Source organism: Magallana gigas, chromosome 4 (genome assembly GCF_963853765.1).
Source record: "Magallana gigas chromosome 4, xbMagGiga1.1, whole genome shotgun sequence".
In the NCBI taxonomy this organism is placed as follows: Eukaryota; Metazoa; Mollusca; class Bivalvia; order Ostreida; family Ostreidae; genus Magallana; species Magallana gigas.
In genome coordinates this window covers 33,838,339-33,863,635 of record NC_088856.1, presented here as the reverse complement: position 1 = coordinate 33,863,635, position 25,297 = coordinate 33,838,339, and the positions used below count along the sequence as shown (strand labels likewise).

At 32.0% G+C, this 25,297-nt stretch overlaps 1 protein-coding gene across 1 annotated transcript; it reads left to right on the top strand.

The window, feature by feature from the left end:
- On the top strand, window positions 1-24,973 carry LOC105327561 (COMM domain-containing protein 7). Its single transcript, XM_034451189.2, has 9 exons — window positions 1-148; window positions 705-758; window positions 7,776-7,878; window positions 9,074-9,130; window positions 10,176-10,213; window positions 17,685-17,775; window positions 19,810-19,859; window positions 24,018-24,066; window positions 24,801-24,973. Exons 1-9 carry the CDS (start codon window positions 8-10, stop codon window positions 24,875-24,877), a joined length of 660 nt encoding a protein of 219 aa, XP_034307080.2. The 5' UTR covers window positions 1-7; the 3' UTR covers window positions 24,878-24,973.
- The last annotated feature ends 324 nt before the right edge of the window (window positions 24,974-25,297 follow it).

The following is a 25,297-nucleotide window of genomic DNA, read 5'->3' as shown; positions in this document are numbered from 1 at the left end:
TGGATCTATGAGATTACAATTAACATCGGGATCGAAGTACCAAAGAATAGACAAAAAAATAATGGCGAGCAACTTTCAATTTAGTAAGGGTACACCCCCCGAAATAATGTTTTCAGATTTTCAGGCGTTGAATAAATTTCAGAGCAAAGTAAGTCATTTTTGTACTGTATTTTAAGGCTTTACCCTTTCGAGTGCAAAGCCAATCACGACGCTAGAATTTTTCTTACTAGTATCAGTTGCATGATCATCATCTGAACTATTCTCTTTTGAGAAGTGGACAGGCATAGCCTACATCTGCTTCGTGGATGTAGGCTATGCCTGTCCACTTCTCAAAAGAGAATACATCTGAACTGTATTTTGTTAAAAACATATTATTACGCTACTAATACATGTATGTATACAGTGTTCGTTCAAATTAAATCTACTCATTTAACAAATTTTTCAAAAGAGCGGTCCCCATACCATTTGCCTCAGTTTAAATCAACCGGAATTACATGTTTCCAGATTTACTTTTTTGCGTTCTACATCATCAAAAAGTGGTGTATAGAGCTACCTTACAATTCTAAAGTCAATTATTTAAGTGGGGCCCTTTGAGATGGTCACTATCTCAATGATGTCTAGTTTAGTTTAGTACCAGTTTAGTTTTGTTTTAAGCATTAGATGTTTTATATTATTATGTCTTAATAATACTTATTTCATTTTAGGAATTCAAACAACTTGTCGGGTATGCTTTGGAGTTTTTAGTTGATCCGGGAAAGGTATATGACGTTTAGGCTCATGATATTTGAACAAATGAATATTTATTTTAAAGCAATATGCACTATAATTTTTTGTCAATTTTGAATGACGGTGAAAAGGCATATCCGTTGGTTATATGCTTAACAGTTGTAAATTTGAAATACAATCATTTATTTTAATTATTTATGAGTGTAATATGTTTGTCATTACGATATACTCTTGACGATGCATATTTTAAATAGGAGAATCATTCACACAATCTTAAAATAGCCCTAAGAGGAAAATTAACACACACACTGTTATATGTCGTAGTTCCAAGTAAATGTGGAAATGTAAGTCCCCGATTGCTCACACACTTGTGTTTTGTTTCATTTTATTCATACCCATGCATATATAGGCATATATAGGCACAACTAATGCTTTACTGAAAAAGTTAAATGTATACCCTTTCACTCTTCAAACAAGAAAGGTGTTGACCCTACAGCCATTTCTGTATTATAGTCTATTAGACTACCAAGAAGTTCAAAATACTTTGAAAAATTTTAATATTTCGAGAATTTTGGTGTCCCGCCAGCCGGTACATCGAGAATGTGGTTGAAGAAACGGTATATTTTGCTTACAACCGGTACATATCACATGTATGGTCTAAAATTAGCTGACAATATCATGTGATAGAATAAGATTAATATTCAGAAAGAGGCATTACTTTTCTGGCAAGAAAATATATATTTTTTTATTATTTAAAATTTGATTTGTGTTATGTGATTGAATTCAGCACTGTAATTTACAGCAAAAAGGTAACTTTAATAGGTTAACACAAAAATGCAGTTTTACAGTCATTCAAAATTGATTCAAATTATAGCATGTATAGCTTATATAAAAAAAGAAAGATTTTTTTAACTGAATTGGTTTATTTTGGCTTACCACATATTTTATAGGTCACCGGAGTCACTCAGATGACCTAATGCTATCGATCTTTGTTTGTTGTCCTGTGTTATGCATCTGTGTATTGTGTGTTATCAATTTTACATTTTTAGCTCACCTGAGCTGAAAGCTCAAGTAAGCTTTTCTGATCACATTTTGTCCAACTTTTAATTATCCATCAGTCCATTTTAGAACCCAAATGACTGTAAAAGTTCCTTGTATAACAATAAGTCATACTTTGTGAGAGTCATTTTTATTCATATAACTTTTGAACATCGGATAAACAATTAATAGGTAAAAATTACTGAAAAATAAAGAAATACATCAAACAATTTATCAATGTTTTTTTAAATGTTGTTCTGGTTCACATTCTCGGACTGCACACGTCTCTCTGTATATATGGTGATCAATGAAACAAGACTTTCCATAAACATATCATTAAATTTAAAATAATTTAGAAACAATAAAGGTTCATAATATTAATCCTCCATTTTAGCTTTTATTTTTTTCTCTCTGGTGAATGGGATATTCAATGGCAGTGGATCAACACGTGACTAGCCTACCTCCAGATCGGCATCAAATTCTTGATCATTTCTTGGCACAAAGTCCATCAAAGACACATAAATCAATAAATTAACATCTCCTACATTATTTAATGTTACCGTAGGATCAGTGAAAAAAGTTCAAAACTTTTGTCTCGTCGCTTCATTCTACGTTTTCCATTTGGCTACAAATTCAAAACATTTCTCGGAAGTTTACCGCTCTATAGCCTTTATTTTAAACTGTGAAAATTCTAGAAACCTTCCGAAAACATCAATTGACCAATCATATACCAAATGACAATAGTCGCGCATAGCAGTGGCGGACCTGAAATTTCGGCGCAACTATTGTCGCGTGTAGCAGCCTAAGGGTTAACAAATATTTATTTTTTGTTAAAGTTAATTTAATTTTGAACTTTATACTATTTTTTTAACCAAGAGCGCGGAATAAAAATTTCTGGAAAAATCAATTTAAAAACCTCAAAATCTTTGCAATTCATTGCTAAATTTTAAAACAGATTTTAGATTTGAATTCGGCATGCTATTTTTCAGGTCAATAACAATGAGAAGAACATTTTTGCTTCTGTAATTGAAATCAAATTTTTGCTAAGTAAATAGTTATAATAAAAAGACTTTAGAGCCTTGCTGGCCCCTAATTGAACGGGCCAGACCTATTTTCTCAATATCAAATGAAAGGTCTTGTAAATATAAACGTATTTTGTTCAAGAAGTGTTCAAGAATTGTTAACCGTTCTATAGATATCTGAGCAAATGTGTATTAGTTACTGACCCTTAAACTTCTTACTGGGGCCATGAACAAAAAAAAAAAAAATTAAGGTAGCATATTGATGAGAACATTATTCTAAGCAACTTTTGGTCTACATTTCTATTAAAAATATTTGAGTTTCTCATTTTTCAGATGTTAATGCTCAAAGTTTTGGACTTCTGGACCCTTGAAACCCCTGATTACGTAACACATGATTTTTCTATGGAATTTTATAGATGAAAAGCTGTACAATGAATATATTTGCTTCTTAATTATTATCAAATAATTGCTAAGTAAAGAGTTTGAATTAAAAGACTTTAGAGCCCTCTTGACCTCTAATTTAAAGAGCCAGCCATTTTTCTTGATATCAAATGAAATATGAACATATTTTGCTTAATAAGTATTCAGGAATTGTTCATTGTTTTAAAGATATCTGAACAACTGTGTATTAGGGGACGACCCTAAAGTACCGGGTAGTGTAATGTATAGATAAACAACTGTACAATAAACATTTTTGTTTCTATAGTAATAGCAAATTATTTTTAAACAAAAAGTTGTATTCAAGGAATTTAGATCGAGCCCTATTGGCCCATTATCGAAGGGGTCAGCCCCTTTTGATTAATATTGAATGAAAGCTTGTGTAAGATTAAGCAACTTTTGCTTTACTTGTTTTAACAAATTATTTACATATGAAAAGATATTTTACAAAACATGTTAAAGTTTTGCCAAAGATTTTAGTGCTTATTTTTTACCTTGGGCGAGCTTCGGCGCCTTGTGCATTTTCCACTGTGTCAAATACAGAGGATCATCTACAGACATCAGTCTACTATCCCTGAAAGTTTCATGTTTCTATTACCATTATTTTCGGAGGAATTACATGGACAAAATGGTCCTTAAAAATTCACAAAATCTTCAAAATCTCAATCCGGAAGTGACGTCATCAGCTCAAAATTTTATAATTGTTAGTACATTAATGTTCTATCAGTCCTGTAAATTTGGTGAAAATTGACTGAATAGTTTTTGAGTTATAGCGCTTGAAAAATGTCAGAGGAAAATTATAATAACATAGAACTAGATGCAATCTCGTTGCGAGCAAAGAATGGGTCTTCCGTCCAATTTTTCATCAGATGCGATGAAATGAGATTTTGACTGAAATTGAAATCTGTCTGATGTCATGTTAACTCGATTTTAATGAGTTTGAAATTTCGAAACCTTTTCTCCTTTCTTATAGTTCTCAACTCTCAGAAAATAATGGCAAGATTTTAAAATTCGCAAAAGGTGCTTCTTACGATTTTACGTGGATATTAATTCCTTGCATTTAATTAGGAATCTACAGTATATGCAAGCATTTTAACATATTGCTGATTCTTTGAAATTGTCTAGATTCTGGCCCCTAGATGATTCTTAGGCCTCACAAGGGGTTCAGAGGGGTTGATGTTATATCCCATATATTAAAAATTGTTTAGGATCTTATTGGGAGCTGCAATGCTCAACATGTGATATGACTATAAAATCATCCTGTAAGAAAAGGGACTTGATTACAAACATAAGAATATCCAGGGGAAAAATGGATTTTTATATATACAATATCTACATGTAATATACCACATTTTCCAGATATTTTGTATTATGACTCCATTAAGCTAATCTTATCATGCCTATTGTTGCTCAGGTGAGCAATATGGCCCATGGGCCTCTTATTTGCTTTGAGGTGATTAAAAAATGGGTGTTTTAAGAATTGTCAATTATCTACTGAAAAGAGAAAGAAAATCAAAGTACTCATAGTACTGAAAAGCGCTAACCCAGCTTCTGTTTGTAAAAGATATATACATGTATGTATATAACATTTTAGTTTCTGTATACGCGATATATTTCCTCATCACTGCGTGGCAGCCCCTGCAATGATGTATGTAAGGTAGCAAGGGACAGTTTCGAATAAAGTACCCGTCAATATTTTAAATTTGTAAAATTGAGAGTTGCTGTACTTGAAGGCTTATGAGTGTTGCTAAAATTCATGAAATGATTTTAATGATTATCATTAGTTAGAGGGGTGTCTCTTGTTGAAGTTGATATGCAATATGTAGGCCCCTTATGTTAGGTACATGAGAATCAGAAGTAAAATGCGAAACCTGCGGCTATGACTGTTGTGCTGACTTTACACAGTGAAATTGCAAGTTACAGACGGGAGGGAGTAGGTGGATGGGACATTGAAAACTATACACCGGTAAGTTTGTGACATGTGATAGTGCAACATGCACGCGGTACGGAAGGTCAACCCTCTGCAGGGAATTAGCTGGGGGAGGTCTAAAAAGTTGAAAAATCATGAAATATTAGCAAAATATGAAAGGGTCAAAATCTCATAAAAAACCAGTATGTAGAGAATTTTACAGGTTTTGATTAGTAATTTTCTTGAGAAATTGGTGATTGGCCTTATAAAGAGTAAATTAAAGGTATTTGTGCTGAATGGGAACTGAGGAAATTCTAGTTACAGAGTTCCGAAGACATGCATCCCTTGGCTACAATGAATTGTATAAAAAAAACTGTCCCCTGCCACCCAATTAAGCCCTGTACATCAAATTCACAGTAGCCCGTGCAGCTCCTGAAACTGGTTCCCTAACCAGTTTAAATGATGTAAACTTCTGCTCATAGGGGGCGGTTATTCCTTGCACCGGAAGTAGAAGTCTAACGACAATAAAGCGCTGAGCTATGCTTAGCGCTTTAAAAATGCCTATTCTATTGAATACATTACTAGTATATACATAATACAGGTGTTACAAGCCAAACTTGTTGCAAAGTTTTGAAGGTTTAATAGATATAGGTTCTAATTAAGCAAATAGCAGCAATTCACTTTCTTTTGTGAATTATTAGGGACTTTATCTGTGAATGTCCTTTAAAAAATGTCTGTCTCTTTGTCTGTTCATTAGTCAAGCCAAACATCACATTGTTAAGAGTTTAGGCTGTTTAAAATTAATTCTACGTTTAACGTCACATGAAAATTTAAAACCTACGAGGGAGGGAGGAAAAAAAAATAAACAAACAGAAATTTCAAACAAGTGTGTATTTATTGAAAGTCACCCATTCAGTTATCAATACATCAACATTGACATATCATACATATGGTAGGATTCAGTCCATGTTAATTTTTGCATTTTCCAAGCAAATACTTTTGTGTAATTTATGTTTTATTCTTTCTGTGGGTACATCAGGTATACTGGACGAGAAGTGGAATGACTTGCAAGCACATCAAGTGGTACATCCAATGAATTAACATCAACACAAACATAGCAACCGAAGGGAAAACTTTTTCTTTTCAGGAAAAATGTTGCGCAACACAATTGATTCACAGATTATCTACAATCAAAATAATGACATTATTTCATTCATTTTCATAAAGACACATTTAAAAAAATAACATATCAGAGTTGTGTTGTAAGATTCACTGTACCTACTTCTAAGAACTCAAGACAGGGTTCTTAAAATAACTACCACTCCACTTCTTTCTGTTCTTCCACTTTAGCTGGGCCACCTGTTAGTTTCTTACTATTATATATTATGAATGAATTATTATTCCTGAACATGTTATTAAAAATGTACTACTAGATACATTTCAAATGAAAGGGATTTGCAGTCATTATCATGTCTTATCTAAATCAGTAAATTATGCTGACTTAATGCATAGCTTCACATTACATCCATAATTATTATATTTAAAACCAAATATTGGTATTTCGAACACTAAAATCTTAGTATGATTTGATAGGGTCATTCACCTTTGAAATTGAACAAAAGTTAAAAAAGAACAAATTCATCACATCTTGAAGCTAAAATTGAAGTCTATGGAGAAAGGTATAACTTTTTAAGTCTTTTTATATCTTTTCAGAACAGTGGTGGTAAGAAATTGCTAAGCTTTCCCCTTCTTAAAAGAATGCAAAAATAACTTAACCGTTCACATTTTGAGTTTTTGTTAAATAAGATGGGTAGTGACATTTCAGTTGTTGATGGACCACTTAAATAAATATATACAACGAACCCCGTCTTTGCCTTTTTGGGCGGAAGTTGGTTCAGCATGGTTCAGGCTCTGTGACTTGACAACCAACATTAAACAATCTCGAAGTAAGATTTTTACTGCCAACTTCGATCATGTGTTTGTCCGATCCATTATTGTTCGTTCTTAAATGTTTTTTTCTTTTACTTTGATAGTGGCGTAGACTCTCATTTTCTTCTTATTGTGAAAACTGAATACCTCAATGCTGTCTTTGAGCATGTTTTTCTCTCATACAGGATATAGAATTCAGTCGCTAAATGAAAACCCAAACCGGAACGACTTTTTTAAATCCGGATATGTTTGTTTTTTCAAAACAACAATTTTGCCGAAGCCTACGCTCGCGCATTACGTTAAGCGTAGAATTAACTTTGAACATAATTTATATGAAATCTAAATATTACATGTACAGTTGAAGAATTTACACCATGACTTTTATAGAAAAATTTTGTGAATTATTTTATCATACATTAGTTTGATGTTACTTTACATGCATGCATGTTTGGATCTGTGTGGCAACAAGACTTTAAGTTGGAATTCATCAAAAAATTAAAATGCGGACCATATCTCAAACATAATCAATAAACGGATGTATTTTGGAGACTTGTTTCTGTTTACCATTAAGACATATCAAAATGAAACAAGCCTTAATTTAAAGATATAATTAATCTTACGTTTTGTTTGGTCATATAAGCCAAGCCAATCAAATAGATGTTTACTTTATGGATGAAAGGGATACAAAACTAATTATTTTATTATCTTTTTAGTCATTTAGGTTAATGGAACAGCTAGATGGATTTGCAGAAGGAAATGACATCAGTGCTGCAGCTCTTAAGAATATTTTTAAGAGCTTTCTGACATTATGTAATGGTATGTAAAGAACAAAAAAGCAGGTATGGCAATTTTCGAACATGTTTACCAGGTTTGAACAAATTGTACAGGGTTGTCTCTAACACCCGGGAGGCGGGGAATTCCCCCACCTATAATGCCTTAATTACCCGGCTATCTTTGCATTTCAAGCACAATGTAGCTATAAGATAGACCCCCAGACCTCCTTCTACTTTTTCATTTCCTCCTTCTACTTCAATTTTTAGAGACAACCCTGTTGTATAATATTTAACTTTGTAACCGTTGGGACATTTATGTCAAATGAAGTTCAATTGGAGACATTTAAGGCCAGGGTAATAAGATGGTCGTAACAGGGATGTAAGGATAAGAACTATACAAACATGTATGCAGTATTTTAAACAAGCTGTCCTTGTTCATTAGTAGTGATTGAATTATTTTTTTTTTCCTAATTATGCAAATTGACACTGATACTGTTACTTCCAAAAAATGGTTAATTTAAGTTACTGTACCTTAAAACAAATCTGCTATAAATGCAAAATCCCCCACTCAGATGTGAAAAATGATATGAAATTGGAAAATTTTTGTATCTACACAATGGTTAAGACTTAGATTTGAAGGTTTTCTTCAAAGTTATTTTCCACAGGTAAATGATTTATTTCTAATAAAAAAGAATCATATAACATACATGTATGTCAACTGTTTCTTATTACATGTAATTCTTAGTTTAAAAAAATGGGAGTACACATGTTTTGATATTTATCATGTTGTTATGAATCATTTCCAAAGGAAAAATCCAATTATTGAAATGTGAAAATGGGGGGCAGGCGGTTACCAAAAGGGTACCCTTATTTTACGGATAACTATTTTATGAAAAAATACCAGCTGATAAACTTAGTCTTCTTTGGCAAAATATTGCACATAGGATACCCCTATTGTATGGATAACTCCTACAGTTTTTTTCAAGATGGGAAGTTGTTCTTTAGCAGAACAATTGGACATATATCAGAGGTGTGCATATTCTAGGATTTCGATATCTGATGATTTATTTTAAAAAATACACCTGTAATACAAAGTATTGCATATAGGGTACCCCATTTCTCTGGATAGGTAGTGTTCATCAATTCAGGGTTGACAAATGGATTATAGATATTGTTTACACAAAAGAAAACCTGATTTGCTGTCACATTGACAGCTTTTCTCTTGTTTTTTCTTTCAGGGGCTTTAAAAAAGTCAATGACTTCATTGCAACTTAAAGAAGATGCAGTTAATCTTGGCAAGTATCAAACTTTAATAAGTACATGTATTTCAGAAACATAATGTTTATTTGTAATCAGGAAAAGTTCATAAATAATTTATTTTTTTGTCATTTTCATGTAATGATTAGCAGTCGCTGTTGTTTCGAGGTATCAACAATTTGTTGTCTCTTCCAAGTTATTGATATCTTTAATACCAATCGTGGATTTTTTGTTGCAATTTCATAAATGTAGTTATTCATAACTAAAAGAAAGCAACATTATATATATATATATATATATTTACAAGAAATTAATTCACGAAATTTACTCATTATTATTTGCTTACCTGAGATAAAAAAGGTTCCATATATTAATTATTACTTATTTATTATGTTAAATTAGTGCTGCCCGATGAAATCATGCTTACCGATGGGTTGGGTGGGGCCACAATGGGGGGTAGAATTTTTACAAAGAAATATATAGAGAAAATCTTTAAAAATCTTCTTCTCAAAAACCATATGGCCAGAAAAACTTAAACTTGTGTAGAAGCATCCTCAGACAGTGTACATTCAAGTTTCTTCAAATCATGATCCCAGGGGTAGGTTGGGGCCACAGGGGGGGGGGGTTTCAAAAATCTTTAAAATCTTCTTGAAAAGTATTCAGTCCCAAAAGCAAAAGCAGTAACTTGTGTGAAAGCAAGGCTGTGCAGATTAAAGTTTGATCAAACCATGATTCCCTAGAAAAAGGTGGGCCCACAAAGTGTGTGTGTGTGTGTGTGTGTGTGGAGGGAGGGGGGGGGGTTATATAGGAAAAGAGAAAATTCATCTTACATATAAACAGATAAAACAACAAAAGGGGCTTATACCATAAAAATATGTGAATAAAAATCAGCAGATTATTTTGACTTTTTTAGCAAGATCTACTGAACTAATTGCCAAGATATCTTAATAAATTAGATACTGTTATGCTGATTTGATCAGAGTTAAGACTAGTGTTGCTGAGGTGAGCGTCAGGCATAAGTCAAAGATTTTATGCTTCACTTGATTTGAATTTATGAAATTTTTTCTTTTTCTTGTATGGTAGGATTAAATGATGACAAAGCAGAATACTTTTCCAATCAAGTAAGTATTGCTCATCTGAATTATTAATTTTATTAATATTCATGAATTAACTTACTATGTGCTGGGTCATTGAATTATGGTTAAAATTTGCATTATCCTAAAGAAAGACTCAACAGTCATTTTGAAATCTGAAACAACCTAGACGTTGTGATTTTGCAAAGTATAATTATTGTTTTGCATTATATTGGGCATCACTATATCAAATATTTATATATAATGACATCTGAACTGGGAATAATATGATTATAAACGATCTCATTATGAGTAATGAGTAAGTCTTCTGTTCGATTATTTCAATGATAGGATGCAATACAGATCAAAATACAGATACACCCTACCGCCAACTTTCAGATAATAAATAGGATCATTAATATCTTTTCCAATGCACATCAAAATGTTTTCATTTTTAGGTCACCCGAGTCACTCAGGTGACTTAATGCAATTGGTCTTCGTCCGTCGTTGTGCGTTGTGCGATAATTTTTTTTTACATTTTTAACTTCTTCTTGAAAACTACAAGGCCAAACTTTACCATTTATATAGTAAGAAAAATCTAAATTGTGAAATTCATGGCTCTACCACCCCAGGGCACCAAGGGCGGGGCCAAAGAAAGAAAGACTGACTTCATAATTTTGTTAACCCGGAAGTCCTCTACTGTAATTGTAAATTTTATGTCCCATAGACAATGAGTGTTGACTATAGGGCGGGCCGAAATGGATGTACAAAAAAATGTATAGTCTTAATGCATATAATGTTTAAAAATTATCTCTCTTCTCCCACACACCTGTATGGAAAACTGAATTCATAATTTTCTAGATCAGGAATTTCTCTACCAAAATTTTTTTACTTCATGTCCACGAGGTAGGGGTTCTGAATCTAGGGCGGGGCCAAGACACTCATATAGTGTATAGGGCTGGGATTCTTAATGCAGGGTGTGGCTAAAAGCATGGTTACATGTATTTAGTGTTCATAATCATTAAATATAATGTAGTTAAGAAGAGCTTAAAGCTCAAGTGAGCTTTTCTAATCAAAATTTGTCCATTGTCTGTGGTTGTTGGCGTTGGCGTTGTTGTTGTTGTAAACTATTCACATTTTCATCTTCTTCTCCAAAACCACTGGGCAGATTTCAACCAAACTTGGCACAAAGCATCACTGGGTGAAGTGGATTCAAGTAAATTCATACTAGATGCTGTCATTAGACAGTTATACCCACACCAAGTGTTTGCCCCTAAATTATACACTGTTTTGTACCAGTTTAATTCAAAATGAAGGCCACATGCAAGTTTGGGTAATACATTTAAAAATGATAATTTTCATAACTGAAGGATGAGATCCCTTCCCATATGATAATACACATGACCAGCACTTTATGTGCAATTTGGGGTTGAACTGTTTGCATGTGAATTTTAAGTTAATCAATTATCTTAACTTTTCAAGTCATAGAAAGTGTAATGGTCTATATAATTATTACAAACAAAATTAAATTTATATATATGCCCCCTCTCTGCGGTGGTTGCCAGCTTTAGATTTGCTTCTATGTGCGTACATGTACATAATCGTGTGCATGGATTTAGAGAAGGGGTGGGAGTGAGGGAGCCAGACCCCCCCCCCCCCCCCCCCCCCCATGAAAATTCATGTATATCAATAGTAAAATTACCAAAATTACACCTCAGAATTCAATGCCCTTACAGACATGTAATTGCTCTAACCCATTGCGCTTCAATGTAAGGTAACATTATTTTGGGGGAAAATATTATATTTATACTTAATTGTTTATTTCAATAGGAAGAATACAATATGCAGGTTTCCTGCACCACCGTAAAGCTGTTATTTACCTAATAAAATAGTGCAAGGGGTTTTGAAGAATAGGTCATAAAAATACATGCATGTTACAAATAACTGATCTTTGTCTGAAGTTACGTACACAACACAGGTCTACAGGTCTCAATAGTGGGTACAATGTACTAGTTTTACCCAGCTCTTCGATTAGAATGGTTTCACGTGGTGTATACATACATGTATGTGATTTTCATGTGCAGAAAAGGATTAGTTAACATGCATAAATTTTTTTTTGTGATGATTGTGCTCTAATTGGATTATCATTATGAATTTGACCAATATAGGTAAGCATAATACATGTATAGTGGTTATTATAGTAGCACAATATTATGAGACACTGGTATGTACATAAGTATTACTTTCACTTTCTAAATAAGTGATCTGCCTTTTCTAGCATACTGTATCATCATCTTTTAATATTTAAATAAGCTTATCATCGTCACCTATTTGTAAAGTTTCTGTCATTTTAATTAGGGTCTTCCGTTTCCAACGGAAGACCCTATTGTTTTTGTTAGGTTTCTTTTTCTCTATTTTTCACTATTATTATTCTTTTTTTTCTTAACATTTTTCTTAAAACTCAAATATCTCAAATATGCTACAAAGGATTTTTATGAAAATTTCACGAATAATACAAAATATCAAGGTCTTTTATCATGTATATTTTTGTTGATGACGTCACTTCCGGTCGGCCGTTATATTCGTTTTTCTATTTGTAAAAAGTAATCTTGTCCTCCCTTTTTCGCAAAAACGATTAAAGATAGAAAATTGAAAGTTTCAGGAATTGTAGATTTTTGAATTTCTAGGGCCGATCAGGTAAAACTACCATCGTCCGTCACTTCCGGTCCGCTCAAACAGCATTTTTGGAAAATTGTGTTTTGAAAATTTTTTAAATCAAATAATCTACAATTTTTTTTCCATCAGAATATGTTTTAAACTTATCAAATTTTAATATGAGCAGGTCGTCCGTCACTTCCGGTCGTCACCGGAAGTGATTCTTATATTTCAATTTTTGGAATTTTAAAGCATATGCGTTTTGTTGACACTTTTGTACTGAATACAAAACTGAAAACCGTTTTAAAATCGGACAACGCATTGCAGAGATATTGAAGTTTCAAAATGACGTTTTCCGGAAATCTGCATTTCGCAGTGTAGGTTGGAAAATTAGTTTAAAAGGAAGTTAATATGATAGTAAATCATACCAAATGTCAACAGTTTAACTGAACCCTATCAATTCAAAATCAAACGAAAGACCCACTTGTTGCACGCAACAAGGTGCTTTCAGGTAATTCAGGCATTCTTGAGAAATTAAGCGTCAAAGTTCTGAAGCGAGAGTCTGAGTAGCTCAGTCGATAGAGTCGTGGACATGGCCCAAGTGACCCGGGTTCAAGCCCCGATTGCCGCAATTTTTATTTTTTTTACTATTTTTCGCTTAGATCTACGATTTTATCTTTGAAGTTATAAGTTTAATCTAATCTATTCAAAAATCAGACGGAAGACCCACTCGTTGCTCGCAACGAGATCGTGACTAGTTGTAAAAGTTATTTTTTCATTTGTCAGACTTACTTGTCACACTATTGAGTTGACCCCATATTGATCCTGTAACAATTTCGTATTAAATGTGTGTATTACATGTATAAGTAAGTGTAGAGACTTATCATTTTTAGCTCACCTGAGCTGAAAGCTCAAGTGAGCTATTCTGATCACATTTTGTCTGTCGTCCGTCTGTCCGTCCGTCCGTCTGTCTGTAAACTTTTCACATTTTCAACATCTTCTCAAGAACCACTGGGCCAATTTCAACCAAACTTGGTACAAAACATCCTTAGCCAAAGGGGATTCAAAGTTGTGAAAATTAGGGACGACGCTCTTTTGCAAAGGGGGATAATTAGTAATTTATGAAAATTTTCGAGAAATTTTCAAAAATCTTCTTCTCATGAACCATAAGACCAGGAAAGCTGAAACTTGAAGTTTTACATTAGGAATATATAGAGTTAATCTTTAAAAATCTTCTTCTCAGAAATTAATCAGCCAGGAAAGCTGAAACTTGTATGGAAGCATCCTCAGTTAGTGTAGATACAAAGTTGTGAATATCATGACCCCCGGGGGTAGGTTTGGGCCACAATGGGGGGGGGGGGGTCAAAGTTTAACAAAGGAATATATAGAGTAAATCTTTAAAAATATTCTTCTCAGAAACTAATCAGCAAGGAAAGCTGAAACTTGTGTGGAAGCATCCTCAGGTCGTGTAGATTCAAAGTTGTGAAAATCATGACCCCCGGGGGTAGGATGGGGCCACAAAGGGGGGGGGGTCAAAGTTTAACAAACGAATATATAGAGTAAATCTTTAAAAATCTTCTTCTCAGAAACTAATCAGCCAGATGATTCTTTAAAATTGTTAAGACTTTTGCCCCAGGAGAATTCTTTGGCTTCACAAGAAGGTTCAGAGTTTGATGTAGGTTTATTCCATATATAAACAATTGTTAAGGATCTTTTTGATAACTGCAATACTCAACATATGATATGACTATAAAATCATTCTGTTAGAAAAGGGACTAATGATTATAAACATAAGAATATCCAGGGGAAATATGGATTTTATTTATACAGGATCTACATGTATTATTGTACATTGTCCGGATATTTTGTATCATGACTCCATTTTATCATACCTATTGTTCCTCAGGTGAGCGATGTGGCCCATGGGCCTCTTGTTATGATTTTTTACTGGGTTTTCCAACGGAAAAATCTGGTTATTAAAATGGTGAAAATGGCGGGTGGGTAGGCTGGCGGCTGCCAAAAGGGTACCCTCATTGTACGGATAACTCCTCCCTCAGTTTTCAAGATAGGGAGTTGTTCTTTTGCAGATTAATTGTACATATATCAGAGGTGTGCATATTTCTAGGATTTTGATTTCCAATAATTTATGAAATAAATACCAGCTTTTGAGCTTGGTCATTTTTTGGCAAAATATTGCATATAGGGTACCCTCATTGTACGGATAACTCCTCCTACAGTTCTCAAGATAGGAAGTTGTTCTTTTGCAGATCAATTGTACATACTGTGGAATCATTAGATTTTGTGGTGGCTTAATTTTTCGTGGAATTCGTGGCTACCCCTCACCCACGAAATAACATCCTCCACAAATAAATAAATTAGGACTGTAAAGTCATATTTCCTTTTGTAAGTATCCGAGAATAGTTGATTTAACTATAATATTAATGAACCGCAGATGAAACTTCAGAAGCAGATCTCCATTATCAAGGATGCTAAAAAAATTCTCCTATCTCAAACCTTATTTGATATGTTCGTTGTAAAATGATTTAATATGATTCCTATGATATAGTATTGTATGATATGAAACACTATTGTTTTATATGATACAATATTAAATCATATATTATATTGTAAAAAGTTATATGATATGATATGATGTTGTATGAATTTTTTTGTACATTATGATATGATATTGTATCATGATATTGTTATGTATAGTATGTTTATTATGATACAATATTGTATAATATGATAATGTATAATATACTATTTTATCACATGCTATTTCATATGATATTGCAACATATAATATTGTATCATATGATACGATATTGTATAATATGATATTAGTTTATATAATATATTATTATATCATATGAAAATGTATTATATGATATTGTATAATGTGATATTATATTATATAATACAAAATAGTATACTATGATATTGTATGATAAAATATAGTACTATATCACATGATATTGTATCAATTGATATGATACAATGTTGTTTGTAATTTTTGTATCATATGATAGAATATCCTATTATGTATCAAATATGATACAATACAATATCATACTATAATATTATACAATATAATATCATATGTTACAATATTGTGATGTATTATGTGATATGATATTGTATCATATATTATTATATTGTATCATATAATATCAATATCATAATACATTATGATATTGTATTATGTGATCAAATACAATAATGTATAACAAGATACAATGTCATATCATATGTTACAATATCATATTTATAATTAGTTATTACAGTATTTCATTATTATATATGATATATATTATAGGTATCATAGGATGCAATATCGTATTTTATATTTTTGTATTGATAAACATTGTATCATATAATACCCTATGAAATGAACATATGATTATAATATTATACAATTTTTTAACATATGATATTGTTATACAATATTGTGTCAAAACAGTATCCATGTATATCCAAGATCATTATTAACTATGAATTTCAAATAATATGATAAAGGTGGTCACATAAAGGTGATTCCTCATAAAGGTGATGCCTCGTCTCAGTGAGCTTTGTAATCTGTGATTACCTATGTTTTATAACATAGCACGAAGTATCTTATTCCAAAATTTCTTAGTTTATAATAAAAAATAAAAATAAAATAAATACAAGGTTTCTTTTAATTTTTTGTATTTTGCATGTGTAAACCGTAAGTATATAAACCGGAAGTCCAAAAAGGGACATACAGGAGAACTAAGAGATTGCTTCTATAATTAAACATTAGATTTATACTTCTTCCTACGGTTTTCAAAAATCGCTGACGAAACTTTGTCAAGAATAATAATAATAAAACAGAACGAAAACAATAGGTCTTTTCGACCGAAAGTCAAAAAGCCCTAACTAAAATATATAATATAAAGTGAAATAAATATATGCTTTAGGTTATCAAAACTGAAATAGGAGTCAATTCACATGGTTCTCATTTTACTCTTTTTGAGAACTGCAATTTGTGTAGGCATGACATATCGTGGGAAATATTTTGTAATTGGTTGTCAACTTTCTGTTTAAAGACGACTTTGGTTATTTTTATAGCGAAAATTTTCAAACAAAATTCCGTCAAAGATTTCTCAGCAAGTATATCGCAGATGCTTGAAATTTTAACACAGTTTGTATAGGCATGCCAAATCGTTTGATATATTTTTGTACTAATCGGACGCCAACTTTCTGTTAAATGAGGACTTTGACGAATGTTTATTTTTAGCCAACATTTTCAAAAAAAAATTCATCCAAATTTTCTCAGCAACTATTTATTGCAGATGCTTGAAATTTTAACACCCTTTTTGTTTAGGCATGCCTTATTGGGGAATATTATTTGTACACATGTATCGGATGCCAACTTTGTGTTATATGTTGACTTTGCTTATTTTGCTAAATATTCACATCAGAGCAGTGGTATCACTAGTGAGCATTGGCTCACAGATATCTTGTTATTTATACAAATTTAACATGTATTATACTACATTGTGCAGATTGTTTTTATTATGACTCCATTAAGCTGATTTTATCGTACCAATTGTTCCACAGATGAGCTATATGGCCCATGGGCGTCTTGTTTTTCCGTTTCCGTTTCAACTTTTTCTTGTTTTGCATATGACATTTAATCAAACAATAATTAGATCTTACATTTGCTTGTGCCACATCTTGTATCGTTTATTTGACTCGCTTTCTTTTTATGTAAAGTAAATATTTTACTAGCAAATCTAATTTTGAATGACAGCAATATGCTTATGTAATGAAAAAAGTTAAGGAAATCAATATAAACATGTATTCTTATATCAAGATTTGATTGTTGATTTTTTTGTAGTGGACTTATAAGTTTGTTGCTTTGTCAAGAAGTGCTCTTGGACAAATTCTTATGGTAAACCAGTTGATTGACATGGAATGGAAATTTGGAGGTAAGAAAATCCAGTTGTGCATAGTTATGTATATTACCGTCTCTAAGCAACAGTTCTACACACACACACACACACACACACACAATGAAGGAAAAAGAAAAGAAAACAACAGTAAAGCAAAGCTTGTTATCCCCTCACGCAACTGTTGCGAAGGGGATATAGCATCGCTGCAGTGCGTGTGTGTGTATGTAGGTGTGTCTTCTTCAGCTTGAAAGCAATTGATTTAAAGAAAACCCTTGGATATTTATCAAACTCCGTAGACGTATTTGGCATGGTAAAAGGACAAACCCTGTTCATTTTCAAGTCCGTTAGTTGAATTCTTTTTAAAATATCGTTAAAATAATTCTAAACAGACATGACAATAACTACTTCCGCTTCACTACTGTGAAACTAAAGTGAAAGTTAGCAGTTCAAATCAACAACTTGATATTTTTACTATTTAGATCTAGTACAGGTAATAAAAAACTTTTTGTAGTAATGGAGGGTTAAATAAGTACAATTTGGTTGACTCAATTACATTATGTATATTCCTAAATAATGCATCCTCCACACAATAATTCTTGTCGCGAGGGGATGCTCCGCTTAGCGAAGCCGTTGTTTCAAACCAATCAGTGGGTCTTCCGTCACTGTCGAAACTTTCTGCAAGACCGATAATTCTGATTTGATTGTCTGGTATTAAAAAAAGTGAAGCCTAATAAACCCCAATTAAGAGGCCCAAGGGCCACACAGCTCATCTGAATGATAGTTCATATAGTTTAAGAATCCTGAAATTATTTTTATGTGTAGACATCTTATTACAGTAATCATTTAAAAAAAATGTGTACCGCACCGTGCAATAAGCGTACAACTTCCATATACGGCTTAACTGACCATTGTTGTTTAATGTAATGGACGGAGAATATCGCTTACCAGAAAAGTTCAATATTTTGCTAGAATTCTTTTTAAATGGGGGATTAAATAATATATATTTACATTTTGCGGTGTTATTTGAATTTATAAAACCATTTCAAAAAGTCGTTTAATTTATTTCCTTGTTTAGACCTTCATCTGTTGTGTGGTTATCTATAGAACTTTCATGGCTGATTTCTTAAAACTAGTAAAATATAAATGTTCACACCATGCGTGGTAATACTATTTTAATTTTATTATAGAGTGTTTAAACACTGTGCACATATTGGACTTTACATAACAGAGAGAGCGAGAGAGAGAGAGATCTCCTGTGTGTGAATTATAATGCTTAAATTAATGTTTTATCACTGAACTTAATTGTTTCGCTTTAACTGCGTTTCTATTGTCGGTCATTTGATAGGGATTTTATTTCAGGACTCCACAAGCTACGCCTGTAAGTCAGTTTAAGTAAAACATATCTTGCTCTGCGTGCTTCTTAGCTCCTCCTACATTGTACAAAATTATCGAATGAAAAAAAGTTTCAATTTTATGTTTTTTTAAATCCTTATTGAAGAGAGTGTTTCCATTTGAATTTACTAAACAATTATTTCCTTCAAATTCGTGATTTTAACGTTAACTCATGTACTGGCGATCAGTGCCCCGTTTTCTCTGTCGTGTTTTTCTGTTAGATAAATGTTTAATATATTTATCACTTTTAACATTGTTGATAACCTGGTATTTTTCCGTTTCCTGTTTACAACAAGCAAACCTTACCGTGCAAGAAGTGAACAGTACTGTGCAAGAAACGAACCGTACCATTCATAAAGCGAACCGTACCGTTCAAAAAGCGTGATGCACTGTGCAACCTGGTACATGTATAGCAGCATGTTTAAGGGTCTCTCTCTCTCTCTCTCTCTCTCTCTCTCTATATATATATACACACACACACACACACACACACACACACACACACACACACACACAGAATAGTGACCACGGCAAGGTATGAAAAGAGGAGCTTGCAATTTTAAATCTTACCAGTATAATTTTTGTGTTCTAATTTAGTTATCTAATGTTAATGAAGATATTTAATCTTCACTCTTACTCTGAATATTATTTGCTGACCAATGTTATTTGTTATTTTAGTAACTGCTGCAAGCAGTGAAGTGGACAAAGTGGGAAACACATTTTTACAAGTAGGTTGATTGTTACATTTTTCAGCAATAAATGACTGATATCAACTTCTTCATTTGTTAAAACCACGTAAGTTTTAAAATTTACTTCTCATACATGTATAAACATTTGAAAAAGTTTAGGTAAAATTATGAAATAATTTTGCCGAGAATCCAATCGCATATTTTGTTACAGTATAGAAATAGGGAAAAAAAGTGATGTGTCGTGAATTATAGTATAGATATACAGTCCATGAATTTTTGTGATTTCATTTTTTGGGGTATGTTGACCATGCGTTCAGCGTGCGCTCACAAACGTAGGTTCGTTATCTCATCAGTAATGCAGCATTTGCTCACTGTTGAAAGGTTTTATTTGTCATTAAGAACAATTAACAGCAGTATAAACGTAAAGCCCTGGTCACACTCGCAGTTTGGAGCTACGAGCTATTATGAGTGCTGGTAAATTATAACTCAATAACTATAATCACCATGTAGTGTAGATTTAATGTTGTAAAAATTATGACCCAATGGGATGGGATTAGGCCACCATGGGGGTAGATTTTTTTTCATAGGAAAATATGGGAAAAATCTTTTAAAATATTAATCTACAAAACATTTACCGGTACCTTGAAAAGCTGTAACTTTATTGAGAGTGATCTCAGATAATGTAGATTTTTATTTTTGTTCAAATCAAAATTTTGATGAGAGGGTGGGGCCACATTGTGGATCCAATTTTACAAAGGAAAGCATTTTAATTAATCACAAAGCTGAAATGTTGTGAGACATAGTTTTACTTAAATGCTTACATCCGGTTAGAAAATTGGAGTAATAATAATAGACATACATGTAAGAATATCCAGGGGGAAAACTGATTTTTATTTATACAGAATCTGCATGTATTTTACTACATTGTCCAAATAGCTTGTACATGTATCATGACTCCTCTAAGATTTTATCATACAGTATCTATTGTTCCTCAAATAAGCGATGTTGCCCATGGGCCTTTTCGGGGATTGTCTAATTAAAAACTAATTGTATCGATTGATTTTGATTGTGCGACTATCTTGTAAACTCTTTAACGATGCATGCATTGAAATGTGATTAATGTGTTCATCGTATTGAATGTGTAAAAATATCGGTATCATTTCGATTCAATTTCTAAAGCAGCATCACTTATTAGATCTAACACACATGTTTTTTTCTTATTATGATGATTTAGTACAGAGTTCTGACATAATTTTTCAAACTTCTGTACCCCCCCCCCCCCCATAGTGTTTTTCGAACAATGTTCTATATTTGTGCATCACTGCCCAGACGATTGATGAAAAGGACATGCCTACTTATTGAACTGTACTACATAAGCAAATAGAGATCTTTAAAAGTTGTTTATAGTTTGATTCTCCTCATGTTGTTTGTTTGCTTATGCACTTTATTTTGAGAAACTTATTTAATCATCATAATTGTCTAATTATATACAGACTGAATGTGCATAAGCCTGGCATACACATGCTTGTATTGAAGTTTCAACATTGCTAGTAATTAAGGAAATTTTACAAAATACCGTTAATATATTCTTATTATGATAAAAGTAAAATTATGAATTTACAACGATGACAATTATCGAAAAGACAATATTGCGGGTGTACATATAGGATGAATGTGTAGTTTGTTTTGAAGGTTTATTTTTTATAAATATATGATTTGGGATCAATTTTGTTTCTTACTTTGTTTTGTTTATTGAAAGTTAGGATAAAGAAAATGAGTAATTTCGGAAATGTAGTCAAGTACATTTTCTTATTATCATAGAGCAACAGCACATTTGAAAAAAAAATATTGTATCAAGCAGTTCTTATGCGCAGATCATGCATTTCTTTATGATTTTTACAATTATTAGTTACTACAGGTTAATTTATCAATCCATCCATGTAAAGTTATTGATAAACATTGAATAGCGGTTTTTTTTTCATGCAAATCTCTTCCACGGAGGATAGCAAGTCATTCATAAATTACAGTTTATTGATAACCTCTTTTAAATTTTTTATGTACTGAATAATTTATAAATAGCTGATGAAGGCTGAGTCATATTTATATTCCGAAGAAAAAGGGGGTATACTGTTTTATCCGTGTGTGTCTGTCCATCTGTCCTTTTGTCTGTCTGTCCGTCCGTAACAAAAATTGCTGTCGCATTTTTCTCACCAACATAAACTATTAATTGCAGATGCTGAAATTTTAACACACTATTTGTTTAGGTACGCCATATCGTGGGATATACATGTATTTTTGTATCAATTGGATGTCATATTCCTGTTAAATGGCGACGTTGTTTATTTTTAGCCTAAATTTTCAAAAAAATTTCGTCAAAGATTTTTCAGCAACTATGAATTGCATTAGCTTAAAATTTTAATACAATATTTTTTTAAGGCATGCCATATTGTTGGATATATTTTTGTACCAATCAAGTGTCAACTTTGTGTTAAACGTCGGCTTTGCTTATTTTGCTTATTCACATCAGAGCGGGGGTATCACTAGTGAGCATCATCTCCACAGTGATAATATTACCTAACGGTATTTTGCAATGCTTTAAGAAAACGTTCTATAGTAAGCAACCCCATTTTTGTTAAAATTGCTAGCATACATTTGTATGTCAGCTATACATATTATGCTTTATTGGACGGCCGTGTATTGTAGAAAAATTGAGTTAATTTTAATTACCATGTATTGGAACAATTTTATTAACACATCTTCCAGTAATGAAAAAATTCAATTTGAGAATTTAGTGTTGAATCATCTTTATGGCATGTTTCAGTAAATGCATTAGGAGAAGCCCTTTCATAAGTTCATAAACGTGCACACCCCCACAAAAATGGGCCGAATCAGCTAATATTTGTTTCTATATTTTACAAAGCACCAAATTAAATACTATGAATACTATGAATGGAATTTGAATTAATTTTTTAACAGTAATGCTTCAAAAAATGCCTTACAAAGTTCTATTCCTTTACAAGTTATTGACAATTTTTTTTAAGCCTCTAACTACCTAATATTAAGGGCCATCCCCATTTTTCATACCGAATGTAAGTTCTCTGAAAGACCAACAACTTTTTAAATAAATCTTATAACAAATAAGTATCAGGTGGAAAACTAAAAAGGAAAATACGTGAATTTTTTTTTGAATTTTTTAAAACTTTTTTTTTTCAACACCCATGCCACTCCCTTTATTTGCATTTACATAACAAATGAAATATATCTTGCACCATTTTAATGTATCTGCTTGCGAACCAGCCAATCTTAGGAAACAGTTTATAACGTTATAAACTGTATCCTTATTCTATATTGTGACGCCATAGTATTGTTTGTATAACATCATTGATTTTAACGTCACTTATTTTTAAATGTATTGTGAAACGTCTGAGGAAGAAATGAAAGCGCTTACGTTTTGCGTTTAGTGTTGTGTGTATATATATATATATATATATATATATATATATATATATATATATATATATATATATATATATATATATATATATATATTTATTTATTTATATATATATATATATATATATATATATATATATATATATATATATATATATATATATATATATATATATTCTCGAGGACTACAAAGCTAAAAAAAATTATTGAGATTACTATACAAGTACCTTAAGATAGTGTAGATTTTAAATCGATTTTAAATCGATTTTAAATCGTGACACCCCATCTTTCATTTAAAATGGGTATTAAATTTAAAGCTTAAAATTCAGTCTCATTTGATGTGTAGAATAATTATGAATACCAACAAAGATATGACTTTTCTGCCTTTTTATGTTATTGTTTAATATATGGCAAAATCTTGAAATATATGAGAGTTTTGCAATATTTTTTTCAGAGTTCTTTTCATAATAAACCCTTTCGAAATAAAATAATACAAGAACTGTTGTTGTGAATCAGGTGAGCGATATGTGGCCTATGGGCCTCTTGTTGAAAATTTGGCTTCAAAACAGCTTCGCTTACTAAAAATTACTAATAAAGGTTAATATACCTTATTTTTTCTCCATTTTTGTAGTAAATTACAACTTCATTATCGAAATTTCCGACATGAAAATTGCATGTCATATTGCTTTAATATTGAACCTATGCAATATGCCGTATTACATATGGCTTGCTTTATCGTTACAGGTAAAATTAGTTATCAACACAGGAAATGGAATAACAAATACATACATGGGTAAGTGTATAAAAGGAGATGACAACAAAAGAAAATAAAATAAACATCAACATGTAGACTTGATTTCCATAGTTGTATGTATATGTTAAGGACATTTTTGATGAATGATTAAAAATGTAGTAGTTTATCCGAGACATACATGTTTATGTATATATTGATTTTTCTGATGTTGCCAGCAACGTTCTGATGATTAATATCTTTTGTCAGATTCTTTATAAAATGAATAAAAAGCAAACCATCTATTTTTCCCATTAATAATCATTTTTCTGTGATATTATATGAAGGGTTGTCAACATTTCATATAAACCTTTTATGGTTAGGTTTTGCTTTAACAATATGTACTATTTGTATTGGAAATTGTTCCGTTAAGTCTTATAGGGGTCTAAAGTTTGTTACGTACATTCCAAATAATAAACACAAGGATTTTGTATATATGATACAGCTTAATTTACAATACCTGTATCTGTCCCCAGGGCAGATACGGATCCTGAAGGAACGTTATTGATTTGCACACTCCTTGCAGAATGCCTGTGATATTTTTGTGCCTCAGAATATGAGGTTTTAGTTGATCAAATGAATTGTTATAGTTTAAGATCTCTGTATTCCCTCAGACCGAAATGTCACAATCTCATTGATTTAAACATGAGAGAGAGAGAGAGAGAGAGAGAGAGAGAGAGAGAGAGAGAGAGAGAGAGAGATTTTAAGCTACAAACAGGCTATTTTTATTTTTACAGAACTGACATTGCCGCAATTCTATTCTTTCCTACATGAAATGGAGAAAGCCAAAGCCAGCCTTGAATACCTCAACTAAAGGACATATTGTACTACTTGTATTTAAAAGTGATGAAATCAGTATATGCGACATTGTTGAATTTAAAAAACCTTCAAATATATTACATATATTGTCTGATTTGGTTTTTAGTTGACTGAAGTCGAAGACTTTTATGGACTTAAAAATCATAAGGCTGAGAGCTGTAGACCGTTTCACTAGATGGAGTAACACGACAAAACATAAGATAAGCCTCGGGATGTACGCTAATATTTAGTCTAACGTAAGTCGTGTTTCATTATAAGAAGCGTACGGCTGGCCGTAAATACTACCATCGGACTAAGTTAGGGCCATACTTACATCATTGATAACAAGCCATTTCATATGCGCACATACATATAAAGAAGATAGATAGATAGATAGATAGATAGATAGATAGATCACATTTTATCCGTTGTCCAT